Source organism: Macaca mulatta, chromosome 18 (assembly GCF_049350105.2).
Source record: "Macaca mulatta isolate MMU2019108-1 chromosome 18, T2T-MMU8v2.0, whole genome shotgun sequence".
NCBI classification, from domain to species: Eukaryota; Metazoa; Chordata; class Mammalia; order Primates; family Cercopithecidae; genus Macaca; species Macaca mulatta.
Window position 1 is genome coordinate 74,087,911 of NC_133423.1, and position 16,461 is coordinate 74,104,371.

At 45.8% G+C, this 16,461-nt stretch overlaps 1 protein-coding gene across 2 annotated transcripts in view; it reads left to right on the top strand.

Moving 5' to 3' along the window:
* Positions 1–1,234: 1,234 nt before the first annotated feature.
* The window catches only part of EMILIN2 (elastin microfibril interfacer 2), a 60,561-nt gene continuing 45,334 nt past the window's right edge, over positions 1,235–16,461 (top strand). For both annotated transcript variants that reach the window (XM_015121629.3, XM_077974889.1), the window contains exons 1-2: positions 1,235–1,553; positions 2,040–2,162. In XM_015121629.3, coding sequence (XP_014977115.3) covers positions 1,420–1,553; positions 2,040–2,162 — 257 coding nt within the window. In that variant the 5' untranslated portion in view covers positions 1,235–1,419. The remainder of the gene's footprint in view (positions 1,554–2,039; positions 2,163–16,461) is intronic.

The following is a 16,461-nucleotide window of genomic DNA, read 5'->3' on the forward strand; positions in this document are numbered from 1 at the left end:
TCAGTCTCCCAAGTAGCTGGGATTACAGGCATGTGCCACCATGCCCGGCTAATTTTTTTTTTTTTTTTTTTTTTTGTATTTTTAGTAGAGACGGGGTTTCACCATGTTGGTTAGGCTGGTCTTGAACTCCTGACCTCAGGTGATCCACCCGCCTTGGCCTCCCAAAGTGCTGGGATTACAGGCCTGAGCCACCCCGCCTGGCCCACAGCAAAGCTTTATTCACTTAACAAGTCATGGCCAACAGCGTCTGGTTAGCTCACAGAGGCCACAGTTTATCTGTGGAGTCTGGTAATCATGTCACTCAGGACCCTGTACATTAATTAGATGCAGCAGGTCATCTCAAATACATAGCTCTTTCCAACACCCCTTAGAATACAGCACTTGGGTGGTGATTTTATTTAACATTCCAGTACTTCATCCCAAAAAGAAATTGGTGGAGATTAGTGTAACTCAAGAATAGGCAGAAAACATACAAGAAAGTTTAAGACAGATGTCTAGCGGTGCCTGAACTGTTGAGAAGCAAAGGTGAGTAAATGCCTTAGTTTCAATAGAAAAAGAAAGTTCACAGTAGGACCTCAGCAGCAGAGGCTGTGAGATCACCTTTCAAGAATTGTAGAGCTGGACCCCGAACTGCAGCAGCCACTGGGAATTGGTGGGGCTGTGACTTGTCCTGTCCTGCCGCCCCCCACGTGGACTCGGAAACTGTAGATGATTCCTAAGGCAGAGACGGGTAAAGAAAGAAGAGAACCAGCGTTCATTTCCCCCGGACTCTGTAAGTCCATGGAGGTGGTGGGGGAATGGCCGTGTCTTGCCCGAGGAGGAAATCCGAGTCGAGCCCCCACTCCTCTCCCCGCGGGACTGATAAACGTGTCCCTCATTCGCCCCGGGAGGCTGGCACCCAGGCACGACGCGAGGACAGCCAGACTCGCCGACGGCGGCAGCGTCCCGAGGGGCCGGGAGCGCGCCTGTTGGAAGGTGGGAGGCGGAGTTGCTCGGCATCTGGGAAGAGACCAAAGGAATGAGTAATTGGAAATTCTGTAACATAGACCCTTATCCCAAACCCTTTAGTTCTTCCACCCCAAGCCCCCTGCCGAGAAGCGAAGGGACTGGAGACAGGGAGACGTGGTGGAGGGAGAGTCACGTTTCGGAGAGGGAAGTGAAATAAAGAGGGCGGCACCCGGGGGGACCTGTGCGTCATTGAGGGACCGAGGAGAAGCGCAGGGCGCACGGGGCTGCAAAAGGAGAAGTAGGAACGAGAAGCCGGAGGGGGCGGCCGCAGAGCGCGGGTTGGAGCGCCGCGAAGCGCCCGAGCCTTCTGCCTTCGCGGGCGGCGCCCTGGCCGCCAGCAGCCTTGTGGCCGGTGCCCCGATCCGCCGCGCTCCGGACCCGGGCAGGCGGGAAGCGCCCGCTGCGCGCAGGATGTGGCAGCCGACACAGCCCTGGCCCCGCGCGCCCTGGCGCTGGGCGCTGGTGCTGCTGGCCCTGGGCTGCGCGGGGCTGTGCCATGCCGGCCCGCAGCCCGGGTATCCCGCGCGGCCCAGCGCTAGGAACAAGTAAGTGCGCGCCCCTCTGCTGGCCCCAAACCGCCTACCCCTCCCCGGCCCCCAGTCGAGCCCTCGAGCTGCCCTGCCAAAGACGACAAGCGGCAGCCGGGGGTCTCCCTTGGATTTCCCCGGGCGGCTCCTTCTCTGGGTGACCGCGCGCTGCGCCGCCGGCGCCTCAGGCAGAGCTGACTCCGGGGGCGTGGGCGCAGAGTGTCCCGCAGACCCGGGTGGTCCGAAAACGACTCCCAGGAATTCCAGGAGCCCCTGGGACCGTGAGTACTTTTCTTTCCCGTCTTGGTCGGGTCCAGGCGCGCGCTCTCCAGAGGCGCACCCGGGCACCCTCCGGCGTCTGCTCTGGGAAGCTCCCGCCTCCGCAGAGGGCGACGGCCCTCCCCCCGACCCTTGCTCGGTCTGGGGCTGCCGTCCCCTCTCCCCTGGCCTCATTGTTCTCCAGGTTTACACCGTGCCCTTCTCCCTCTCTCTCCTGCACCCCAGGAACTGGTGCGCCTACATCGTGAACAAGAATGTGAGCTGCTCTGTGCTGGAGGGAAGTGAGAGTTTTATTCAGGCTCAGTACAACTGTGCCTGGAACCAGATGCCCTGTCCGTCCGCGCTGGTGTAAGTCCTGGAGCCCGGGAGCGGGCGGGGCGCGCCCGGGCCGGGGCGGTGGGGGTGGGGTGGGGTTGCCGCGCTGGGCTCCAGTCCTCCCGTAAATCTCTTCCAGATCCGGTGAAAACCCAGCAGCGGAAAAGCGCTCAGAGCGCTGCGCGGGGCACGGGCCACGCTGGGGTGTCTAGGGAGCGTGTGCTGCCCGAGTGAGCGGGTAGGATGCGCACGCCTTGGGAGTGTGGGGTCGCGGGGGCATGCGAGAGGATGAACAAAGCTCCCACTTCCACTTCTGTTTTTTTCCTTTCAATGTTTGTTTCTAACATAAGACAGCTGAATCTAATTAGATCCATATTGTGTGTTCTGGGGCACACAGAAGATTCCAAAATGTATACTGCTAAAGACTTTTCAATGTAGGATTCGCTGAGAGGTTTGGCTAAGTAGTGCTCTAAAACAAGTGAGTTCTGTCCATATGTCCCCATAAAACGGAATCTTCCAATCTTGTAAGATGTCTGAGCTAAAACCTCAGGAACACTGCTTAAAAGTGTGGTTCCCCAACATACCTCCCCGCAACTTAGATTCGGAGATTCGCTAGAGATTGTGGAAGAGAATGGCCGTTAAAGACGGGGAAGAATTAATCATCTCTTTGCTTATAAAGATTTCACCATCTTAAACAAACAAGCAGGAAGCAATGCAATAAAGTACAAATGCCGCTAAATACATGACACTCATTCCATTGTCATCGGGCAAGTCTTTGGGGTTTTGTGTCAGTCTGATATCGGAAGATGGGCCAATGTGAATAAATGGCTGTTGAGGAGCACATGGGATGGCTGAAATTAATTGTTTCCCACTAAGAATAAGTTGTTTGTGTTAGAGCACAGTTGTCATTATAGCAGAGAATAGTCAGTAGGCGGATCTGTCTTTGGCCAAACCAAAAGACAGACTGGAACTTGTACTGCAGGAAACCTTATTCCAGAGAACAGTACATGAGCCTGAAGTCCTGTGGGAAGTGGTCGCTGGGTCTCCCCCACGTGGGCTGCTGAAGGAGCTGCCAACAGGGTTCAGCTAATTCCTGCTTGGCAAAAACAAAGCAAAACAGAAACTTAGACGAGGTCCCCACTTCCTAATGTACACTGGAAAATGCTGAAATTGAATGCCCAGCTAGGCTGTCTCTTTGAGTTGGATACATTGTCAGAGAGAAGGTACTATCATCCGACCTTAATCTCTTAGGAAGATTGAGACCTCATCGTCTATGGCCAGCAGTCAGTGACATCAGAACCAAGCAAGGTTTTTATACCTTGTGGGAGTGATACAAATTAAGTATTCAACTCCGTTTGAATGCATTTGTTTAAAATTAGAATTGAGTTATTAGTCAGGAATATTTTATTCATCTTATACAAGAACTGCATGTTGTGGCTTGCTATAACCGTAAAACTTACTGGTGACAATTTGGAGATAAATGAATTTTTCATTTCGGGAGGTAATGCATTTTTGTTTAAAAGATGGCTTGTTTTTTGTTTTCTCAAATTATTCTAGCTGCTTGGAAAACCAAAGGATGATTTAATTGTTCTATTTGACCAAAACTCAGTGAAACTTGGTTGTCAGTGGGGAGTGAATCGCCTCCAGATTAGCAGGTTAATGCAAGGCAGTGGGAGTGCATTTTTGCCACCCAGTGAGTAGGACAACAGAATTGTTACAAAAAATGACAGATGTTTCTGTTGTTTTATTAAACGAAGCCAAAATAAGTGACCTGGGTGTTTTTCTTCAGTAATAACCATGTAAACAATTCAAGTGCATTTTTACATTTTAAGTACTGTACTGTAAATGTGAAGTTTAAGAAACAAAGACAGACTGAGTTGATGAACTTGAAAATCTTGACCTTAGTTTCAGCAGTAAATTCAGTCTTAACCTTTTTCAGTATCTTTAGGGATGGGACTGAATGGTTTACCTTATTTTTCAACTGAGGAATGCTTCCTAAGGTTTCTTTTTTGTTTGTTTTGTTTTGAGACAGAGTCTTACCATGTCACCCAGGCTGGGATGCAGTGGCGTGATCTTGGCTCACTGCAACCTCTGCCTCCTGTGTTCAAGCAATTCTCATTCCTCAGCCTCCCGAGTAGCTGGGACTACAGGTGCGTGCCACTATGTCCAGCTATTTTTTTTTTTTTTTTTTGTATTTTTAGTAGAGACAGGGTTTCAACATGTTGGCCAGGCTGGTCTCGAACTTGAGCTCAGGCAATTGGCCCGCCTCAGCCTGCTAAAGTACTAGGATTATAAGCGTGAGCCACCGTGTCCGGCCCCTAAGTTTGGAGAATTGGTGGATGAATGAAGACAAAGAAAGGAGCTTTCTTTTTATACTTAACAAGGAGGAATGGCTGTTTCACATGGAATTGCTCAGTTTTTTTCTGAGGAATCTGGAAGCCTGAGTCACCTGGGACCTGTGGAAGGAAAGTTGAGTTTTTTATTATTACTGTTTTTTAGAGACAGGGTCTCACCGTGTCACCCAGGCTGGGGTGCAGTGGCACCATCATAGTTCACTGCAACCTCTAACTCTCGGGCTCAAGCGATCCTCCCAGCTCAGCCTCCTGAGTAGCTGGGATTATAAGCACAAGTCACTGCATCCTGCTCGTTTTTTATTTTTATTTTTTTAGGGATGAGGTCTCACTATGTTGCCCAGGCTGGAAAAGAAGGTTCTTCAGAAACTCACCCTAGAGTGACTGAGGGATAATTTGTGAGCAGTGTTGGAAGTACAGGGCTGGAGGTTGGCTGAGATGCTGGAGATAGAAACGCAATTCTGCAGTTGAGAGTGACAGACAGGTTGGCGTCATTGAGGCCTTGACATGGTTGAGCAGAGCTGAGTTCTTAGGAACAGTGGAGGGGAAGGAAGAGGAAGAGCCAGGCAAGGAGAGAGAGTGAAGCAAAGATATTGGTAGAGGAAACCCCATCTTAGAGACTCAGGAGAAGTCCTGGAGGCTTCAGGCTCCAGAAAAGCCATGGGTTAGTGAGCAGGAAGCAATTGTTTCTGCGGAAAGAGACTATTGAGGTCAGTGGGGTGCAGGCATTGTAATTTGTGTGAGATTGAGGGAGTGAGTCATGAAGAAACTTAGTTATGCAGAAAACGATATGATGGGAAAAAGGCTCTGATGGGAAAAAAGGAGTTAGATAGTAGCCAAGCAGGTAAATAATTACTTAGAGAGAACTCTGGGCCAGGCAGGGTGGCTCATGCCTGTAATCCCAACATTTTGGGAGGCCGAGGCGGGAGGATCACTTGAGCCCAAGAGTTTGAGATTAGCCTAGGCAACATAGTGTGACCCCATCACTATAAAAATTTTTTTTTAAAAATAGCAAGGTACAGTGGTGAACACCTGTAGTCCCAGCCACTCGGGAGGCTGAGATAGAAGGATTGCTTAAGGCCAGGAGTTCGAGGCTGCAGTGAGCTGTGATCATGTCACTGCGCTCCAGCCTGGGTGATAGAGTGAGACCCTGTCTAAAACAGAGAGAGAGAGAGAGAGAGAGAGAGAGAGCGCTCTGCCTATCTGGGGACAGAAATTAAGTAGCCATAGAGAGAGTGCTCCAAAACTGAGGGTGAAACCGCTGGGAAATGGGGTGTGATGGAGGTACTCATTCAAATAACAGGAGGAGGGCTTCTGTGCCTGGCCATGTGGTTGGGCCCTACCAGCCTCCTTAGCTGTAGAGACTGACTGCAGGCCGCAGGTGCCTTGTCAGAAGGATGAGACAGTGCCCCATTTATATGTATGAAAAGCCTCAGATTCCAGATTGTGAATTTGAATATTGTTATGTGAAACCAGGAACAAAAGGGGTTTTTTTTTTTTTTTAAATGATAAGTGGGCATTTTAAGTAATGACTTTTCTGATACTATAAAGTACCTTCTATGTGCCAGGCCCCGTGGTAGGGCTTTGTATTCCATATATTAATTTATTTAGTTTCTGCAACAGCCCTTCAGGTTGAATGGTATTATCTCCATTTCACCAAGGAGAAAACTGAGATGAGCCATTCCCTAAGTTGCCTGTGATCGTGTGAGGGTAGCCACTGAGCCGCCTGCTAATCCAGGGCTCTGCAGACTGCCCTCTGTCTCTATAGCAATGGGAATGTGCCCGTTTGTTTGTCTGAGTGTGTGCTTTCAGTAGGTTGCACAGTACTCAACTACTAAGAGTATTTACACCTTCTTTCATAAAAGGTAATTCTCATATAAAAGTGTTGAGAAAGCATTTCCGTGTGCATTCACGTGTGTGTGCGCGTGCATGCACGTGCCTTTAACCCTCTCGTTACTGTGGGTCATTTTCCTATGATGCATGAACTGTCATTTTTCACACTATACAGTTTGGTGGCTTATTTTAATGAAACACTGGCATATTGGACTGTTTAAAGCTGTTATTAGAGAGGCGAGAGTTATCGGATATACTGCATGGACCAGTGAGCTTGACCACTTCAGGACTTCCACACGTATGTTCCCGAGCTCAGCTGCCAGCATGAAACTTGTCACAGGGGAATGGTGTTAAAAGCAGGCTTCCAGAAGAAGAATTTAAATCCCACGCCCTAATGGTTGTGATACTAGTCTTATGTGTAAGTAATTGTGCAATAATAATTCGTTTTTTCTTTTTTGAGATGGAGTCTCGCTCTGCTGCCCAGGCTGGAGTGCAGTGGCACCATCTCAGTTCACTGCAACCTCCGCCTGCCGGGTTCAAGTGATTCTCCTGCCTCAGCCTTCTGAGTAGCTGGGATTACAGGTCTGTACCACCACCCCCAGCTAATTTTTGTATTTTTAGTAGAGACGGGGTTTCACCATATTGGCCAGGCTGGTCTCCAACTCCTGACTTCAAGTGATCCGCCTGCCTCGGCCTCCTAAAGTGCTAGGATTATAGGCGTGAGCTATTGCACCAGGCCTGCAATAATCATGCTTAACACCTATAAAGATTCACCATCACTTAGGAATTTAAAATTGGGATGTCTTCTCTCTCTGTCTGTCTCTCTCTAGTGCACAGGTACTAGACGTGAGGAGGACTCTGGATCCTCCGGGCCCAGGATTACTTGAACAAAACATGGTTTGTCTTCCCTCCATGAATTCCTAAGGGTGGCTCAATAGGATCTGAGGAGGAGGAGGAGGAAATGGCCACCATCCCCTGGGAGATAAGGAGAGGCTGCAGAAGGGCCTGTGGACTCTAAATAGCACACACCTGCAGGCTGGGCATTGACCATTCAGTCCTAATTCCCAAGGTGGGTCTAAGGCTGGTTTTCCACTCCTGAGATAATTGTTTTACTTTCTACTTCTACATTCATAAAGCCAAATCTCTTAAAAATTTCATTGTATTGGGGAATTTTTCCAATTCTAAAAACTCTTGGCAGCTTGAACAGTCTGGTAGACTCTGCCACCCCCCAGCCCTTAGGATATTCCCAGCGATCGCCCGTCAGTGTGGTGGATGCAGCCTCTGAATCTGGGCTCTCCGGAGTGGCTGTAAAGGTGGAGAGGTTCTGCCTTGGTCATGGGCTGGTTTTAGGGACAGGTATGTGGAGACATGGAATCGGATGAGTTGGAATTCTTTGTATGAGGCACTGGGCAGGTTGACATCCGTGGGATTGAGACTGACCGCGGTGGGAATATTTCCTTAAGGAGCATCATGAGAATGTGATGAGCCCCGCCACATTCATTGTTCTCCATTCTTACAGCAACCCTCTGGGGTCATTACCCCCGTTTTACAGGAGGGCAAGTAGTTAGGAAGCAGTAGAACCTGCCTCCAAATCCAGGCCTGTTATTTTCAAACCTTACACTCCTCCCACTCCACACCCAGCAGCCTGGGAGGTCTCAACCCACAGCCAGGCTGAGCACGCTGAGGGTGCATGTGTGATGCCCAACGCAGCGGGTGCTGCATTGCCAGCCTCCCTGGCGGGGTAGGAAGGCAGGAGGGAAGGGCCTGACATGTCTTACAGCCTCCAATACCCATTGGTCGTGTTTGGATGTACGGCTGGTAGAAAACAGCACGGTCTTTCTTCTCTTTATTGGACCGGCGTTGTTTTCTTTCCTGCGTCCCAATTGTCCTACCGTCTCCTGCTCAGCCTGATGGTTTTCGTATTGGAGGCACTGGGAGGCGTCCGGCCCACAGATAGGCTGCGTTGTTGGTGAAGACATCCAAGGACCCCAGAGGTGAGGCAGGACTCTTCCCTCTGAGTTCACTTTGCCTCCAAACTCAGGGCTGAGTTTCTGTAGGGCCCAGAGTTTTCTCTTTCTGACACCACACACTGACGGGCTTATCAGCATCTGGCCACCTCCTCCTCACCCCCTCGTGGCCTGTGTTGTATCTTGGTGGAATTTTTCCTATTAGCTCTTTTTCTAAAACGATCTCATCAGTCGGGGGGAGGGATCTGGGTGGGGCCAACACAGAGCCTGTGCTGCTGAGATAATGCCCGCCAGGAATTTGCAGCAGGTGTTGAGTTCTGTTGAGTTCAGAACACCTCTAATCCTCCTCAGGTTCTGAGGGGAGCAGGTGGTTGTTCGGTTGGAAGAAAATTTGTCTGTTAGGGAATAACCTCAGCCAGGAAATGTGGCTTAAAAACACACACACACACAACATTTGACTGGGCGTGGTGGCTCATGCCTGTAATTCCAGCCCTTCGGGAGGCTGAAGCAAGAGGATCGCTTGAGCCCAGGAGTTCAAGACCGGCCTGATTAACATAGTGAGACCTTGTCTCTACATAAAATAGAATAAACTAGCTGGGTATGGTGGTACATGCCTGTAGTCCCCGCTACTGGAGAGGCTGAGGTGGGAGGATTGCTTGAGCCTGGGAGTTGAAGGCTGCAGTGAGCCATGATTGCACTACTGCACTCCAGCTTGGGTGACAGAATCCAAAAACAAAACAAAACAAAACAAAACAAAACCCCAGAATAGAACATGTAAAGCTGCGGGGGTCTGGGGGAAGAAAATGAGGGCTTACATCTTCTAGAGTCCATTTTCTGTTTTCTACATCTCCAGGAACAGAATAACTTTCAGTTCAAAAAGTACCTTTTGTGTAGAGCTTTGGGGAAATTTTTTTCCCTTCAGCTTTTAAACAAAAGTTTCGCCATCAATTGGCTGTTGGGAGGCTTGTTCCTTGGCATCGAAGGTAACTTGGAGTCAGCTGAGGAGGACTGAGCTCGTGTCAGACTCCTGCACGGGAGGGCTGGAATCCCAGGCTCCAATCCTGGAGAGCTGCAGGCTGTTGCTATTTTGAGTTTCTTTCTTTGGGTTTCCATTCCTTATTGGCCCCTTGAGGCTGCTCCCCTAAAATCTCCAGACCTTCCTTTCAAGTTTCTTATTTCTCTTGTTCCTGTCTCCTTCCTAGGTTCCCGGTGGAGGAGATGCTCTGCTTGCAGGGCCCTTTGGCTTTTCCAGAACATTTCCGCACCATTATTTTATTCTTATCACAAGTTCAGCCAGGAGACTAGGTAGGGCTGAGACTGGGGTGGTGGAAAAAGAACTTCATGCTTAGGGGCTACACTTTCTACCTTTGTCCCACAGAACAGAGAATAGCATTCAAAGAGAGGTAATGGCCTTACAAAAAACAGCTTGCTTTTTGTTACAGCTTGTTTTAATTAGGCCCTGTAATTGGTCTTCCTCTGTTCATCTGTTCCACCCACATTGGCACGTGGTATTGGTGTTAAAAACCCTGAGGTAGCCAGAAAAGGGGAGGCAGGTGGGGGCAGGCTGTAAAGCACGGCAAACAGGTGGGAGCTTCAGGGCTGTGGCTTCCAGGTTGGGCGGGTGGCTGGCGTACTCTGGAAGAGGAGATAGAAGAGTTGGCCTGAAGCTTGACGGCTCCCACCACCAAGCTGTGTGACCACAGGCAAGTCACTTAGCCCTTCTGAGGCACACTTTCCTCACGTCTACATGACAGGGCTGTGGGGAGGAGGCCCAAGGGCGGGAGCACAGCTGACAGAACTTTTAAAACTTGCGCTGTCACACTAATGTAAGGCACACCTAGCAGGCACGTCTGGTGAACACTCACTGTTTTCGTTGTCGGTTTGGAATGTTGTTGCCTCACAAAGTTTTTATCTTTGAAAAACTTTGGGTTTGAAGTTAATGCTTACTGACACATTGGAGAAAGGCTAAAGTGCTCACAATTGAAATCGTTAAATTTGGTGAATTAAGATAATAATGATGCTGACTTGCCTAAGATGAACTTTAAAAGATTAAGTGAAGCTCAGCCGGGCACGGTGGTGTGTTCCTGTAATTCCAGCTACCCGGGAGGCTGAGGCGGGAGGATCACTTGAGTCCAGGAGTTTGAATCCAGCCTGGGCAACATAGTGAGACCCCATCTCTTAAAAATAAAATAAAATTTAAATGTAAAAAAAATTGAGTGAAATTCTTAGCGATGACATTGGAAGCCGAGTCAGCAGCGCAGTCTCTTTGCGGGAGTGCACATAAGTGGTTATGGTCAAAGTCAATGCTGCAGTGACCCGTGAGGATTTCTTACTGATTCTGCAGGTGTCTGTGTGCCTGGAGTAGGCCCGTAAAGAAAGGTTAGCTAGATGTTGGATGTTGCTGTGAGTGGTGGTAAACTAGTGCCAATCCCCAGGTGATCTATCCCACAGCCACTGATGTGTTCCTTGAATTCTTTTAGAAAAAAATCCTTCCTCATGTGCCTAATATTAAGATGTTACTAACGTGTGCTGCGTGTACATAATGAAGCAGGTGCCGCATCCAACAGTTACACAGAACTTTATATCCTGTTTTTAAAAATCGAAAACGGATAAACTATACCAGTGGTGAGATTCCTTCTAGTCCGCCACACAAAAGTTCTGATTTATTGTTGGCTGCATGACTTTCTTACTGCTCAGCGTTAACTGCTTCCATCCTTGATGAAGTAGTTTTCTGGGCTTAAAAATAACAACAAACCACTTGATAACATGGTACAGCTGAGCATGACTTCGTACAAAGAACCATTTTCCTGGGAGAACCGAGGGAGGAGCCCCTCATTTTCCAACATGACAGCAGTTCACACTGAAGGAAAAATAATGAAATGACTAAAACTAAACATGCCAATAAGTTTTCTTCTTTCCTTCCTGTTTTAAAATGGTGATGGGTGCTGAAACAAAGTAGAGAGCGTTCAAATGAGCCAGATTCCTGGTTCGAAAGTGCTGTAAAAGCAAACGTTTCTGGGTGTGTCACTTAGCAGGATCCAGAAGGACTCAGCTGCCCTTTTTTTTGTTCCACCTAAGAAAATACTAGAAGACGAGGGAATACGCCTAAGAATTACTCTCTGCAGTGTCAGCCTTTCAGGACAATGTATTTTATTATGTGTTTGATTAAAAGAAGTTTGGTTAAAGAGAAACAGTGTAGGTGAAGCTTTTTAAGTCGATCATTTTGATGGAAGAATTTGCTGAGACTTTGCAGCTTTTCCCCAACTTTTCCTATCTCTGTGCACCTTTGTGATTGCACAGGTTCTACCTAATGCGCGGCCTTCCTTAGGTTCTGTTTTACAGAGATTTACTTTCAGTCCATAAGACAAGGCACAAGATGTTTCCCTCTTACTTGAAGTGGTTTCCCTACATCTGCTCGACAGGGATGTTGTGAGAGGATAATGAGGTAAAGACCTAAAAATGTTTTCTAAACCATAGTGGTGACAATGCTACTTGTTTTTCTGCTAACTGAAGCTTTTCCACATATCTTGAAACGGAGGAGGAAAGCCGAGGGGGCGATTGCGACAGAACTTAGGGCGTGGGACGAGTTTTGCAATCCAGCCCTTCTTGGGAGAACCTTTCTCCGTTAAAGCGACTCTGGCTTGCGTTTAGCCTCTGAATGAAGGACTGGAGCAGGGAGGCATAGTCAAGCCTTTCTTAATATTTCACACATTCCAGAACCTTGAGTCCGGTCTGCTGTGCTGGCGGTGCTCAGGCCTGGTTTATGTCAGGCGTCTCCGACCTTGGAGATCTTGGGCAGCTTTCAGCAGGAGCAGCAGCCTGTTGGTGCCAGGAAGCAAGGTCAGGGCCCCCACTCCGCCACGATGGGCAATGCGCCCTTTCCCATCACAACAAGTTTCATCACCTCCTGGCCACTCTCGAGATTTGCGAGTCATTCTGTTGCATTGTTGCTGAAAATAACTGGCAAGCCAAGGCACAGATCTCCTCACAGCCGGTGCAGGGGGAAAGCAGAAATGTCGCTGTGTCTCGTGTCTGGAACCAAAGAGCAAAGCACTTTCTAGACACTCCTTGTCAGAATCGTTACCGGAAAATGAGTAATCCCAATTAGGAAGCTCCTTTTGTTGTATTTTCTTTTTTGTTTCTTTATGTTTTTTTTTTTTTATTTCCATAGGTTTTTTGGGGAATGACTAGTATTTGGTTATATGAGTAAGTTCTTTAGGGGTGATTTGTGAGATTTTGGTGCACCCATCACTTGAGCAGTATACACTGAACCCAGTTTGTAGTTTTTTATTTCTCGGCCCCTTCCCACCCTTTTCCCCTGAGTCCCCAAAGTCCATTGTGTCATTCTTATGCCTTTGCATCCTCGTAGTTTGGCTCCCACTTATGAGTGAGAACATAATGTTTGGTTTTCCATTCCTGAGTTACTTCACTTAGAATAATAGTCTCCAACTCCATCCAGGTTGCTGCGAATACCATTAATTCATCCCTTTTTATAGCTGAGTAGTATTCCATCATATATAGTTTCTCTTTTATCTTTCTTTCCTTTCTTTCCTTTCTTTCCTTTCTTTCCTTTCTTTCCTTTCTTTCCTTTCTTTCCTTTCTTTCCTTTCTTTCCTTTCTTTCCTTTCCTTTCTTTCCTTTCTTTCCTTTCTTTCCTTTCTTTCCTTTCTTTCCTTTCTTTCCTTTCCTGTCTTTCCTGTCTTTCCTTTCTTTCCTTTCCTTTCCTTTCTTTCCTTTCCTTTCTTTCTTTCCTTTTTCTTTCCTTTCTTTCTTTCCTTTCTTTCTTTCCTTTCTTTCTTTCCTTTCTTTCTTTCTTTCCTTTCTTTTCTCTGATTCTCACTCAGTTGCCCAGGCTCTGGAGTGCAGTGGTGCCATCTTGGCTCGCTGCAATCTCCGCCTCCTGGGTTCAAGTGATTCTCCCACCTCAGCCTCCAAGTAGCTGGGATTACAGGTGCCCACCACCATGCCCGGCTAATTTTGTATACTTAGTTGAGATGGGGTTTCACCAGGTTGGTCTCGAACTCCTGACCTCAAGTGATCCACCCACCCCAGCCTCTCAAAGTGCTGGGATTACAGATGTGAGCCACCACACCCTGCCCTATACCACAGTTTCCTTATCCACTCGTTGATTGATGGGGATTTGTGTTGGTTCTACATTTTTGCAATTGTGAATTGTGCTGCTATAAACATATATGTGTAAGTTTCTTTTTCATATAATGACTTCTTTTTCTCTGGGTAGATACCCAGTAGTGGGGTTGCTGGATCAAATGGTAGTTCTACTTTTAGTTCTTTAAGGAACCCCCACACTATTTTCCATAGTGGTTGGGCTAGTTTACATTCCCACCAGCAGTGTAGAAGTGTTCCCTTTTCACCACATACATACATGCCAATATCCATTATTTTTTAATTTTTTTGATTATGGTCATTCTTGCGGGAGTAAGGTGGTATCACATTGTGGTTTTGATTTGCATTTCCCTGATCGTTAGTAATGTTGAGGATTTTTTCTTTTTTTTTTTTTTTTTGGCCATTTGTACATCTTTTGAGAATTGTCCATTCATGTCCTTAGCCTACTTTTTGATGGGATTGTTTGTTTTCTTCTTGCTAATTTGTTTGAGTTTGTTATAGATTCTGGATATTAGTCTTTTGTCAGATGTATAGATTGTGAAGATTTTCTCCTACTCTGTGGGTTGTCTGTTTACCCTGCTGAGTGTTCCTTTTGCTTTGCAAAAGCTCTTTAGTTTAATTAAGTCCCACCTATTTATCTTTGTTTTTGTTGCATTTGCTTTTGTGTTCTTGGTCATGAAGTCTTTGCCTAAGCCAATGTCTAGAAGGGCTTTTCCAATGTTATCTTCTAGAATTTTTATAGTTTCAGGTCTTAGATTTAAATCCTTGATCCATCTTGAGTTGATTTTTGTATAAGGTGAGAGATGAGGATCCAGTTTCATTCTTCTACATGTGGTTTGCCAGCACCACCCATTTGTTGAATAGGGTGTCCTTTCCCCCACTTTATGTTTTTGTTTCCTTTATTGAATATCAGTTGGCTGTAAGTATTTGGGTTTATATCTGGGTTCTCTGTTCTGTTTCATTGGTCTTTGTGCCTATTTTTATACCAGTACCATGCTGTTTTGGTGACTATGGCTTTATAGTATAGTTTGAAGTCAGATAATGTGATGCCTCCTGATTTGTTCTTTTTGCTTAGTTTTGCTTTGGCCGTGTGGGCTCTTTTTTGGTTCCATATTAATTTTAGGATTGTTTTTTCTAGTTCGGTGAAGAATAATGGTGGTATTTTGATGAGAATTGCATTGAATTTGTAGATTGCTATTGGCAGTATGGTCATTTTCACAATATTGATTCTACCCATCCATGAACATGGGATGTGTTTCCATTTGTTTGTGTCATCTATGATTTCTTTCAGCAGTGTTTTGTAGTTTTCCTTGTAAAGGTCTTTTACCTTCTTGGTTAGCTATATTTCTAAGTTTTGTTTTTGTTTTTGCATCTATTGTAAAAGGGGTTGAATTTGTGATTTGATTCTCAGCTTGGTCACTGTTGGTGTATATCAGAACTACTGATTTGTGTACATTAATTTTGTATCTTGAAACTTTGCTGGATTCACTTATCAGTTCTAGGAGCTTTTTGGAGGAGTCTTTAGGGTTTTCTAGGTATACAGTCATATCATCAGCAAACAGTGACAGTTTGATTTCCTCTTTACTGATTTGGATGCCCTTTATTTCTTTCTCTAGTCTGATTGCTCTGGCTGGGACTTCCAGTACTATGTTGAATAGAGAAATGGTGAGAGTGGGCATCCTTGTCTTATTCCAGTTCTCAGAGGGAATGCTTTCCACTTTTCCCTGTTCAGTATTATATTGGCTGTAGATTTGTCATAGATGGCTTTTATTACATTGAAGTATGTCTCTTGTATGCCAATTTTACTGAGGATTTTCATCATAAAGCCATGCTGGATTTTAAATGTTTTTTCTGCATCTGTTGAGATGATCATGTGATTTTTGTTTTTAATTCAGTTTATGTGGTGTATCACATTTACTGACTTGCATATGTTAAACCATCCCTGCATCTCTGGTATGAAACCCACTTGATATGGTGGATTATCTTTTTGATATGCTGCTGGTTTGGTTAGCTAGTATTTTCTTAAGGATTTTTTGCATCTATGTTCATCAGGGGTATTGGTCTGTAGTTTTTGTTTTTGTTATGTCCTTTCCTGGTTTTGGTATTAGGATGAAATGATACTGGCTTTGTAGGATGATTTAGGGAGGATTCTCTTTCTCTGTCTTGTGGAACAGTGTCAGTAGGATTGGTACCAATTCTTTCAATGTCTGGTAGGATTTAGCTGTGAATCCATCTGGTCCTGGACTTTTTTCTTGTTGTATTTTCAAAATGCTAATATACATCTGTGATGTTTTGTGTTATTTTACACAATATGTCAGTTTGAAGGCGGTTGTTTTTTTTTTTTTTTTTTTTTTAATCCTGTTTGGCTTTCTTCCTTAATCATTGATCCAATGCCTTTAAAAGAACAAAAGTAAATATTAGACCTGAGTTCTCAATAGGCGGAAACAATTGGTTATGTGTATGAAGAGTAATCTGATACATTTTTAAAAAAACAACTCTAGTTAAACCTTCATTCTGAAACTTTGACAAAGACTTAATGATGCTGATTTTAGTTTCTATGTAATTGAAATACATTATTGCATAGTCAAGAAAAGACTCTCTGGTACTTTGCTTTCACAGATTTAAAAATATCTTAATGCAGAAATTACATAGTTTAAAAAAAGCTTAATTGAAATATAATTTACATGAGTATGCCACATATTTGAAGTTGTACAATTTAATATTTTGACATATATACCCGCGAAACCAACATCACAATCAACATATCCCTAGCTAATCCCTCCCTCCAGTTTCTCCCCATGTACCCCCTCCCTGGGAACTGCTGATCCGCTTTCCCTCACTAGGGATAAGTTTGCATATTTTAAAGTTTTATGTAAATAGTCATACAGGTTGTACTCTCTTTTGGCTGGCTTCTTTCATTGAACAAAGATTTTGAGATTCATTCATGTTGTATGTATCAGTAATTGATTTTTTTTTTTTTTGAGATGGGATCTCACTATATTGCCCAGACTTGTTTTGAACTCCTGGGCTCAAACGATCCTCCCACCTCAGCCTCCT